The sequence below is a fragment of the Chrysoperla carnea genome, chromosome 4 (genome assembly GCF_905475395.1).
Source record: "Chrysoperla carnea chromosome 4, inChrCarn1.1, whole genome shotgun sequence".
Lineage (NCBI taxonomy): Eukaryota > Metazoa > Arthropoda > Insecta > Neuroptera > Chrysopidae > Chrysoperla > Chrysoperla carnea.
The window spans coordinates 60952448-60964966 of record NC_058340.1 but is presented as its reverse complement, the minus strand read 5'-3'; the positions used below and the strand labels follow the sequence as shown (position 1 = coordinate 60964966).

The window sequence follows — 12519 nt, the reverse complement described above, 5'->3', positions numbered from 1 at the left end:
TAATATTACATATCAAGACCCCCGGCTTTTCGCTCGTATCTTCTATGCATGTATGTATATTGGTTTGTATTTTTCTTCATAACCTCGTATTTTTCCAACGGCTTTACGGGTTATTATATTGAAAACCCAAGTATTCTTAGACATGCGTATGAAGAAAAAAAGACAAAACAGCGTATTTTTGGCCCGAACGTTATTAAAAAAATTTACTAAAGCTATCGAGTAGGATATCAAAATAAAAGAAATTAAAAAGGGATAGTACAATAAGCTGGTTTTTTAGTGCTGGGACTAAAAAAATTCTAAAATAAAATAAAAATTTTAATTTCGATTGCGTGAAATAAAATCTGAAAAGAAAGAAACCAGTGGTCTACATAACGGCTTTAACAGTCGGGGTTTGTTAAAATCTCTAATCAAATCTTTCCAATAATTGGCCCCGACTGTTATGACTTCGTTATGAAAACCACTGGATTTGTTTCTTTTGTTTTAGATTTTATTTAACGCAATCGGGTTTTAATCAAATTTCAAATTTATTTGCAAAATAGTAAGCCCTTTTGAATCCATAAAAAATTCAATCTTACACTAGAACAAGTATATAAACAAACAGATTTCACGAAAACAAAAATAAAAACTAAAAAACTGCGATTGGTCTTTCATATAGACTTTCTCTTATTCTTTATTTTTCAACGAGGTTTCCATCTCGTAGAAATACAAAATTGTGTGGAAACCAAACCATTTATTCAAATCAGATCACTCACCTCATTCACTTACTCAATCGCTAGAGCTTTTTATAAAATTTGTATTCGAACACAAACACGAACACAAACACACACTCATTCACGAACACATTAAATGGTTGCTTTTTTTCCTGAAACAATATATGTGAGGGAAAAACTTACACATTCATTCTTTATGTATATAATCTTATTAAAGATATTGAATCCATTAAAAAGTTTCAATTTGCAAAGTAAACTTATAACTTTGAATCAATAATATATGCTATGTACAATGAATTTATAACAAATAGGGTATTCCACTATTTTTGCAAAAGTACTTTAAAATGTTGATTTTGCTAATAAAAAGCCACCAAAAATTTATTTCGGAAAAATACACACGCTTTCTTGCCAAAAACTGAAATTAAATTGTAAACCTTTTTTTAACTGTCAAAAACGCGGACATCCAATTTTATGATGTAATATGGGTAGCACTATACGAAATAACACAAATATGTTTGACAGATATATTCATAGACATCCGATTATAATAAATATAAATACATATGATCTATGTATAGGTATATTATACCCAGCTGTCTACACTGAACTAACTGATGGTCTATGACTCATACCGCTAAGGCATCACAGCAGGACTTACCCGCGTTTTAGGTCACGTGATATACAGTTTAAAAATTATGATTTTTAATTTTAATATTTTAAAAGAAAAATGTGCTTTTATGACTCGAAATCAGAATATTTAAGTATATTTTTACATAAATTTTTCAGTAAGCTTGGAACATACTTATGAGACAAAAGGAATCGTATGAATTCTGCTTATGGAGATAAGCGAATGGATTACTTATAATAAGTTTCGTAGACATCCATAAAGAAGGTATAACACTAAGTCGTCTCTTAGTTATTTTAATTTATTTCCTTGCGCTTCCACCAAATTTAACTAGCCATATCTTATCTATCCAAACTTTAAATCGCACTAAAGAGTGCACTTTACAAGTTTGGGTAATAATACAACCTTTTTTTTACTGTTTTTTTCCAATTAATAACTCATTTTACAGGATTAACCAATCGTTCTTCTTTTAATCAAACTAAAAGAATATCAATTCTTCAGTTTTAGTTAAATATTATATGAGAATTATATTACATATTCTAAATGTAGCTTATAATGAATCTCAAGAATATACCCACTTTCAAAATATACCGTGTTAGAAACATACATATAGACAATGTACCCAAAATCTTTTTCGCCAAAGACGGTTTCCAAAACATTAAATGAAAATCCAATATTTATTTTGATAAGACGTAACAAAATATAAAAATAAAATGTATATCTGTTACCAACATAGAATGAAAACAATCTAATTTCAGTTCTTAGAATTATCAAATTAATAGCAAAGCCATTTATCAAGTTGATGTGAAAACAATTAAACAAACGTATATTAACAATGTTTATTGTTTTTCTATTTCAATCAAATTTTCTTTTGTATTTTTTTGTATTTATTTGTTTTTATTTGTATGCTTTTGTATACTTCTTTTATACAATAAACATGACTCATGATGACGACTATAGTAGTAGTGTACCGATGTTACAATAGTCATTTTGATTGAGTGTTTATTTTATTTTTATTAAAAACAAAATGCTTTGAAAGACGTAGTTTTTAATCAAAATATTATCTCTAAGAGATTATTGTCGGCCAGCGCGTGTCAAGGCTACAGAGTCTGTGCAAAATGATCTAAGCCAAAGTATCTTTGTTACCCCAATATCTAGAGCAAAAAAAGCAGGTTTATAATTCAATTTTCTACTAAACGAAATTTCTTCTTGTTAAAATTCATGGAATGTTGATTTCTGTGACGCTTACGGTCTCCTCGAGAGTCCCTCTGCAAACAGAGTTACAGAGTTACAGAGTTAGGACTCTTAAAATATAAATGTTACGATAAACAGTTTTGATTGAAATTTATGTTCAAATTTGGTAATAATCGTTTTAAATGTATCATCAACCGTTATATGTCAAACTACACATTCAGCAAAAACCATATTGAAAAAAGTTTGGAGCGCTCTAACTAAAACCCTATGAAATACAGGAAAAAGTTCTTTTTCTGAAAGTTATAGAAAATGTTATTTCGTACGAAAATGATTTCAACTATTTTTGTCGTACGATATACGGTTCACGAAATGTTTGACAAAACTTGTTTTCCAATATGGCTGTGAAGTAATAAAAAATTGTAAATACATGACAGTAAATTTTTTTATAAGATACAGGTTCGATTTTCTAAATTTTTCAACAAATCTTTACGTTTCATGGTTAGGTCAAGGCTTTTTTTTCAGATAGATGTCGCGCGAACGCAAAATGATATCGACTTCGTTGAAGTGCTGATCAAAGCAAAAAAGGGTCAATTTTTTTAATTTTGTAGATATTTCAATTTGAATAATTTGTTTTATAACTCTTTATTTTACTGGTAAGCTATTCGTGTGAACTTCAAGTGTCACACCCGACCAATAAAAATGTGATTCAGTAAGTTTTTCTAGTTTAATTTTGCCTTTAAAGACGAATAGTAGGAATTATTTTACTTTGTAACTCGTTTCATAATAGTTTTCCCAATTTTTCGTTTTTAGCTTGTCTATGCTTCCATATAATTAGATTTGGGTATTTTCTTAAATAATGCTTTTTTTAAATGCTCTTTTTTTCTTTAAGTGTCTACTCTTTAAAAGTTCTAATTGTAATAAAATATTGTAAATAAATAAATAAATATCTGAATAATAATGAAGACACCTAATACTATATTTCCTTTACCTACGATTTTATATTTTTAATACTAAATTATATTTGAAATTAATCCAAAAATTATATAATGTGTGTGGTCGAAATAATTTAATAAAATATCGTTTTCAACGAATTTATTTCAATAATAAAATAAAAATTGTAATTGAACTTTATCCAAAATATTTATTAGTACAGAATTAAAAATGAATACAAAATGATAAATAATTATTTCGAATTTCTTTTCGATAAGTTGCTATAAGAAGAAAATACGAACAATGGCTAGAAAACTTAGATGGCTTAAAATGGCCCTAAAAAAGTTGGTGTGGTAACGCGCTATTTTTTTTTACGGGATCATATTTTTCGATAGTTAATGAAAAACTTGATCAAAGTTCCAACGTCTTATCTTTCGTCAAAGTTGCTGAAACAACTATTAAATTACAGCATTACAATAGGATGATATGAGAAATAGTTGCGTGATATAGTAAAGTTAAAACAGCAAAGTTAAAGCTACAATACTGTAGGAAGACAAACACCTTATCATAATATGACATGGGCCAGATAATAGGGTATTATCGTTAGTCAAAAATAAATCATGAAATTTGAAAAAAATTTAAATTTATGTAAAAATATACTTAAATATTCTGATTTCGAGTCATAAAAGCACTTTTTGTTTTAAAATATTAAAATTAAAAATCGTAATTTTTAAACTGTATATCACGTGACCTAAAACGCGGGTAAGCCCTGCTGTGATGTCATAGCGGTATGAGTCATAGACCATCAGTTAGTACAGTGTAGACAGTTGGGTATAATATATACATAGATAAGTATTTATATTTATATTATAATCAGATGTCTATGAATATATCTGCCAAATAATTTGTGTTATTTCGTATAGTGATACCCATATTACGTCATCAAATCGGATGCCCGCATTTTTGACAGTTTTAAAAAAGGTTTAAAATTTAATTTAAGTTTTTGGCAAGAAAGCGTGTGTATTTTTCCGAAATAAATTTTTGGTGGCTTTTTATTAGCAAAATCAACATTTTGAAGTATTGTATTATAAATTCTATAGTTAGTTTATTTAATATATTTTATAGTATTTGGACTTCGATACGCACCAACAATCATACCATTGAAAATCATCATTCGATTCTATCTTTTATAAAGTCCACAATATATATATATTATTATTATTATATATCTAATATAACAATTATAATTACGTATACAATGCTTGAACTGGAATGGAAATCAGTGAAAGAGATTAAATAATAAAGTGATATCAAACACTCACTCTCTAATTCTATTGCTAGTCTATAATAATATTGGAGATGTAACTGATGCTTTGGAATTTGTTCATACATGACTTCAAAGTGTATGTTTAATGTCTGTTTTGTTCTTATAATAAAATCGGTTAAGTGTTTTATTGGTTAGCAAGAATTAGTGATGAGCAATACCAAGATTTGTCTTGATATTGATCTGGACCTCACACATTAAGTTCTAACCTTTCTTCTACATACAGAATGCTGTTTGCTGCTTAAGTCTTTTACACTTGATTTTAAATAGATATTTTGATATTTGCCGTATTAGAAATTGTGATTTAATTACATAATTCAATGAAGAAACGAACTAATTAGACTTCCCTTCTCGCACGTACGAATTTGCAGACTTCACTTCAAAACTAATAAACATGGTTTTGGAGATGCTGAAGGATGAACGACCGTCAGGGCAATTTTGGGCTAAGTCTAAATCCATTCTGAATTTTAGGGGGATGGGGTTGCCCGATTATTAAAATAAATAAATGACTTCAAAAGTAGGCAAATTTTACATTGGTAATATGGGAAAACAGTAGATGGGTGATATGTTTTCATAGATTTCTTAATAAAAGTAAAACCTTATTAAATTATTGTAAACAAAAACAACCAATGTGCTCAACTAATTAAGGATGTATGAGCACGATAGTGGGGACAAAAATTTAAAAAATTATATATTTTCAATTTTAATGGGGAATTTTGTTATAGAAGTTGACAATAAAACGAAAAATAAGAACAATAAATTTCGATTTTCTGAGTAATTTTCAAAATTTTGTTTAATTATTTAGCTTTCGATATTTCATCATCAAAGTTGAAAATAAGGTTGAAATTCATCATCAAAGTAGAAACTACTGTACAAATAATTTCAACCACAAGTCTACACTATAGTCTTGGAGCTTGTACTTGATACGGAATCCTGGTAAGCGTGTATTCGATGTATGATATTTTGTGTGAGCTATACGATAATATCTGAACCCTGAAGAGTTGTAAAATGAAATTCATTTCAAAACTTCATTTGATATAGTCAGTCAGTATTGTGCCTCTCTGCTTGCTTTAGTGGCTATTTGATACTCTTTACAGTTGTTACGCTAATATGAACAAATTTTCACAAAGGCTTTCATAATCTGCATATCTATATAAAGGTTGATTCAATATAGTTGGAAAAATTATAATATTTATTCATAAAATTATTAAAGGCGTTTCTCAAATCAAATTTTCTTCGCCTATATAGGATAAAAATTCCATTTCTGCACATTTTCCGTGCGACAAAGAGATGATTACCAAGTGCATGTGGTAAATTTTTGACCAGAAATAGAGAGTATTTAGCTATTAGTTATTGCTCGGAAAATCGTGCAAAAGAGCGAACTATTTCTGTATTGGTAAATAACGTAAATAAATATAATAGCGTAAATAACTCGTGCGAATTAAATATAATACATGCGAGTGGTAAAAGTTCTCACATCGTTTGTAGTTCTAGCTCCAATTTCGAGCCAATGACACTCGCTGCCTTGTTTTGACGATACTATAATGCAACCATATCTATTAAATACACTAGTTTTTCCTTTAATTTTATGAAAAACTTTTAGCAAAATCTTTTGTACAATCAGTTGCACATGTAACGAGCTTTCAAATGGAACTTTTTCTTTGTTTATTTAAGTTTTCTTAAGTACGAGTCTGATTATACACTTCTGAACGGTTATTTATATGAATCTTGTTCGGCATGGTAACATTTTTGTGCAAGGTTTCAGAAACTTTTATGTCGGAAAATGAAAACGCAAATAAAAAGTACGCGCAAAAAATAAAGGTGATTTCGGTAAATAAATTTCCGATCAATTTGTATACATATAAAGTTTTTCTTATGTTTCATATCAATGTGCAATTTTTCGTTCTTAAAAACCGTTCATTTTAGGGATTTAATTGTATATTGATGTAGATTTTGCAAAAAATATGAAAAATAAGAAATTTCACACCTGATAACTTTGGATTGACCAATTTTTTCTCTACTTCAGAAAATCATATGCAATTACATCTAATTTGATGGGACTCAAGGCTCTGCGAACAAGCAAGAACATACATCAGGACTTAGAACTATTTTGGCTTATTATTAATTAAACGCAAGTGTATATTTGTTTCCAAATGTATGCAATCATCCCATAAAACTATAGTATGTATAATGTATATATTTAAGGTTTTAACATTTATGTTCCCTATTCTTCAACTTCATATTCACTAGAAAATTGAAAACTTCAGTAATGAATTAATGTTTTAATTTATAATGTTGTGTAATTATTTAAAAAAAAAAAAGTTTTCATTCAACATCTGAATGAAGAGTTTTTAATGCTGATTTTTTAAAGATTAGTTATTTATTTTAAAATTTAATTATAATATTTTTTGATATATAAAATTTTTAATTGAATCATCACTTCAGCATAATTTTAAATATCATGTAATTATTTTTTCTTAGAATTGTTATTGCAAAAACTTATAAGTGTTTTCAATTTTCTTATTATTTTCGAGGAAATTTATTGAAGAGATCATTATGTCGATTTTCTTGTGATTTTCCACTTGGAAATTCTAAGAATTTAACCGTATGTTATATCACTATTACTTATGATACTTAGTTGTCTAAGAAATAATAGTATCTATATTTATTTTATGCAGAATATGTACTCTTTTCTTCCACGAATTGATTATTACGTATTCGAGTCGTAAAAGTCATAACGTTCGTTCTTCTAACTCTACTCACTAATAGCGTAATAGACAAATAATACTAGTGAGCGAGTGGCCCCTTAGATGCGCGAATTTTCTATTTTGTTAAAAAAAAATATATTTTGTAACTTAGCTTCTATACTTACAGGGAAAAATATTTAAAAAAAGATTGACTTAGTTTTTATGTAATTTTTTTCATAAAATGTGTTGGTTGTTTAAAAACCACATTGCGCATTTAGGGGTCATTATGATGTATGAGTAAGTAAAAATGAAGTGATTTTTTTAATCTATATTTATTATGTTTATTCAGTATGGTACTTATAGTAACAATTTTTCTGTTTGGTGTCGCATAAAGATACCTGACATTTTTCACACTTTTTAAATGTGTATCCAGTACATTTGGGGTATTTGCATCGTTGCTGTTTTTCTAACCAAACTGACCAGTGTGATGTTTGGTCCAACCTAACATTTTTAGACGGAACTGACTGAGCTGATGTGCGACTCCTCTTCATTTCAAGTTGAGCCTGTATACTGCTGGTACTGGGACGGCCACGCTTGCAACCACTGATAGGCAACCCAGTCTGACACAATGTCTCTGCAACGTCTAATCTAAATTGAGCTAAATTTAACAATTTGCTGGTACCCAGTTGATTGTGCACTTTCTTGTACATTACCCATGAGTTGATGACACAGAGGTCCAAAAAGTGGTAAAAAAGACGCATAGTCCATTTCCTGCTCTTCATCGTTATGTGATAGCGTCCTATAAAAGAATCTAACAGGTCCACCCCTCCCATGTGAGTGTTATACTCACGAATTATTTTGGGGCATGGGATCTCAACTCTTTCTTTCCTCCTTTTGTCGAATCTTGATACAGTGGTGGCTGGTTCGGCACCTACGTAAGTTGAAAGAAGATTGACAGGCTTGTTATCTTTCCAAACAACTGCGCTCACTTCAGTACCATCTACATTCGCTACGTTCTCTTCGTAAAAACCCCTTGCAACATTTTTTTTCATTATTGTTCTTTTATCTGGTAATTTAGAATTTCGTACGCGGTTTACCCGAACTGTCCCTAAAGAATATATTCCTTCCTTGGCCAAATAGGTGAGAAGCGGCAAAGAAGTATAAAAGTTGTCGAAATATATTATGTGGTTTACATGACGAGGTACCATTCGAGCCAACCTTATGACAGTGTTCCCAGATTCTCCTAAATCTGGTTCTCCTGGTAAAGATGCAGTATTTTTATTGCCTCCTCCTGCATATAGCTCAAATTTGTGAGCATATCCTTGCAGACTGCAGATAAGGTACAATTTGAAGCCCCACTTGTGTGGTTTGTTAGGCAAGTACTGTTTTATATAGTGGCTCATTTTTGTAGCGCACATCTGCTCGTCTATGGATAGCCTTTGATCCATAGGGACGGTGCCAAACACATGATTTAGTGTTTCGATAAGTGGTCTGATCCTATAGAGTCTATCATAATCAGGATGTTCCTTTGGGAGACATTTAGTGTTATCAGCAAAGTGAATAATCGATCTTACTTTTTCAAACTTCTTTTGTGACATGGTGTTTTTGATAAGATCATATCCAAATTTATCACTCCAATATAACCTTGTATTTGGAAATTTTATGACGGATGTAAAAACTAGTATGCCTAGAAATTTATTTAGTATATTTTCGTTTATAGTCTCTGGGTTAGATATTTGCTTTTGTGTGGCATAAAGGTTACTTTCGTAAACAATTTCTTTTTTCAAATTTGGAGTAAAAAAATATGAAAAGAATTCAAATGGTGTATTACAATTCAATAAAGCTTCTGGTATTTGAGTATTACCTCTAAACACAAGGTCATCTTCATTAGTAACGAGATTTCTTTTTTTCCATAGTAGGGGCCTGTTTCTTTGAGGTGCTCCTGGTATGCTCACTTCTTCATCATTGCTTTCTTCAAGGGGAGGGTCCTCCTGTTCTTGCGCATTTTCCGTATCCTCAGTAACTAATGGAGGATCTTCATTCATCTCATCTAATTCAATGTTTTCCAATTCATCTTCATTTTCAAGATCATTCATAAGCTCGTGAACGTTTCGGTAATAATTACCTTCATCCTCCGGTTCAGAGTCCGAACCATCCAATCCGTCTTCCGAGTCATCAAGTTTCTCTAAATATTCTCTTATTTCACTATCTAACAAGCCTAACGAGCGTGGCATGCTGAAAAACCCAAATAACACATTTACCATACATGCATAAAATACATACCACCAATGCGCACTGTTGTTTTTACACAACAAGCATAAATTAGGTCTTATCACCATGCTTTATGATTTTTTTTAATAAATTGTAAATTAAATATAAAATTAATGATATAACAAACAATTATACATATAATCGAATGACTTACTTGCGAAAATTGTGATTCAAAAACTGCAGCCAATTTTTGTTATCGACAAAAAGTTACGGATTGCCGCGCTTTTACATAAGATCAGATGTTATGTCAAAGCAAATGTCAAATTCAATTTTACCAACTTAAAAAATTATTCTTTATTCGTTCAGAAACATGTTAGTTCTATTTATTAAAAAAAAAAAAAAAAAAAACTGGTCATTTATCTATGCGTTTCATTTCGTTGTTTTTAAACTACACTGCGCATTTAAGGGCTAAGATCGAGATGAAAGCCATAATTATCTTGGTCTTAGTCTTGATCTTGACGATTTATTCTTGGTATTGGTTTTGAATTATTAGTTTAAGTCATGTTCTTGGAAAGTCGAGTCTTGGCCTTGCAGAGTTTATTCTTGGTCTTGGTATTTGTCTTGCAACAATAATATCAATCTTGTTCTTGGTCAATCGAGTCTTGTTTTTTATCTTGCATCAACCATGTTTTGAACTTTTTTAAGTTTTAATTAAGTTTTATTGGTATTTGTAGTCTTACTTTTAATAATCATCACAGAATTATCAATTACCTACATATATATTATTTATATTTATAAGTGTTATACCTCAAGTAAATGGATTGATTGTTTATTTCTCTGGTTTTTCTTAAAATGGGAAAGAAAAATTTACTGAGGTATAATAAAAAAGCACATTGAAAAATTCTCTAGGGAGCTCATTAATTATTTTCAAAGATAAGTTTGGCAAAAGACTTATGCAAAGACAGTTATGATTCTTGGTCTTGTACAAATAAATCATGGTTTTCAGAGCTAGGTCTTCGTATTATATTGGCTTTGGTTTTGTTCTTAAAAAATTTGCAAGACCAAGACCAAGATTGTAAGACCGAGACTAATATTGGTCACCCTTAATTATTATTTGTTGTACAATATACCATATCATTCATTGAATATCAATAGTTTCCAATATTTTTCGGTCTCTTTAACTGTTAACAGCAAGTTTTATATTTGTATAAAAGTATGGCGACTACTTACATATTTTGTGACTAGGAATAATTATAAATTTTAGCAACAAAAAACAGTTTATTACTTTATTTATAAGAAAATCAATAGGTCAACATAAACATTTGGGCAGTGGACAATGCTCGCACATGTTGACATCGTATGGTATATAAATTTTTATCACTTGGCAAGTGATAGAAGAGATTGTTATCCAGTTTTATCGTAAATATGAATGACCCTTATAGGCCAGATGAGGAATTTAATTTGGTAAATTATTCCTTTCATCTTTAAGAAGCTGCGTAATCTTCATGAATTTATAATATTATGAATTGAGCTGACAATTTAATTGGAATTTAACAAATCATTATAAGTAGTACTTTAAAAGTACAAATTTCATTCTCTATGACTTTGTTTATCATTATAAACATTTCCATTTTTAGTCCCAAATGTGGGCGATGGATAAAATGCAACAGAATAAACGAAAAAAAATGTTTTGTGCTTTCTCTCGAAAAATAAAGCAAGCAAATTGATAGGCTTTGGGATTAAAATTCAGATGAACAGCTACGATTAATAATGCTACTAAAATCTTCAAGCCATTGATATTTGCGCTGTATTAGTTCCCTTTTTTGTAAAAATTGACACATTTGTAACTAAGCTCTATTTGTTTTCAAATCTTACCATTTCAGATCATAAAATAGCAATTGATTGATAACGTTAAAATATTAAAAATTTCCCAATACACTTATTGCCGGGAGAGTCTCCTTTTCTAAGATACAAGATGTTGAAATTTTGGAATAAATAGAATTTTTGTGCGTGCTGCCAAAATGGCTGTATTTAAAAATTGGAAATTTTGTATGCAATATGAACTAAGGATTCTACATGGTTAAAAACTAAGGTCATAACCCAGTTTCGAAAAATCACTTGTGCCACTGTCACTATTGCAATTAGAATAACGTTAATAATTCTTTCATTTTCAATGAAGTCAGTGGGCGTAAATGAATTTTTCGAAACAAGGTTATAGCACCGTCAAATTTCTCCACAGTACGGTGTTCATAATTTATCATTATCAGTTTTAAATCAGAAAGAATCCCTAGCTCATACTGTGAGCCCAAATTTCAATTTTTATTAGCATCCGATTTGTTAATACTTCCAAAAATGTCATTCATATGTCTACAAAACAATACTTTTCCGTCTATAAGTATAGTCTGACTGTTAGAGTCTGTGAGGACCTAGAGATTCTTATTTCTTATTGATCGTATGTAAGATCAATAAGATCCGTGGTTAACATCTCGTATACAAATACCAATTTCCCTCAGAAAGTGGACATCAAGACAATCAATCAATCAATCAATCAAGTTGTTATTATTTCTTTTCCACATTTCAGCATTTAAATGTAAGAGCAACCTCTTACAGTATGGTTCCGATATCGAGAATCGATCCCGAGGTTAACAAGTATTTACTACTCATCCTGTACATAGAATGAACTGGTTTTGATTATATGGTTATCTTTTCTACATTATGATTATGATTATTATGATTATTATTATACACAATATTAGTTTGTGGCAATTCAGTTAAATATTTGTTTTGTTGCCTTTTCAAATGTTTAACCAACACACACAGCTTTTGTACTAACATTTA

The 12519-nt window shown here is 29.8% G+C and overlaps 1 protein-coding gene across 1 annotated transcript; it reads right to left on the bottom strand.

Annotated features, from left to right (window-relative positions):
- Positions 1–7709: 7709 nt before the first annotated feature.
- On the bottom strand, positions 7710–9827 carry LOC123298447 (piggyBac transposable element-derived protein 3-like). Its single transcript, XM_044880446.1, has 2 exons — positions 9596–9827; positions 7710–9520 (listed from the first exon to the last, which is right to left on the bottom strand). The coding sequence occupies exons 1-2, from the start codon at positions 9807–9809 to the stop codon at positions 7812–7814; spliced, it is 1923 nt and encodes a 640-aa protein (XP_044736381.1). The 5' UTR covers positions 9810–9827; the 3' UTR covers positions 7710–7811.
- Positions 9828–12519: the final 2692 nt, after the last annotated feature.

Bases quoted from the DNA above. Each gene is read 5' to 3' on its own strand.
- LOC123298447 (XM_044880446.1), bottom strand. From the start codon at position 9,809: ATGGTGATAAGACCTAATTTATGCTTGTTGTGTAAAAACAACAGTGCG. The intron at 9,521-9,595 runs GTAATTATTACC...ACATTGAATTAG, and splicing joins CTCTGAACCGGAGGATGAAG to ATGAGATGAATGAAGATCCT.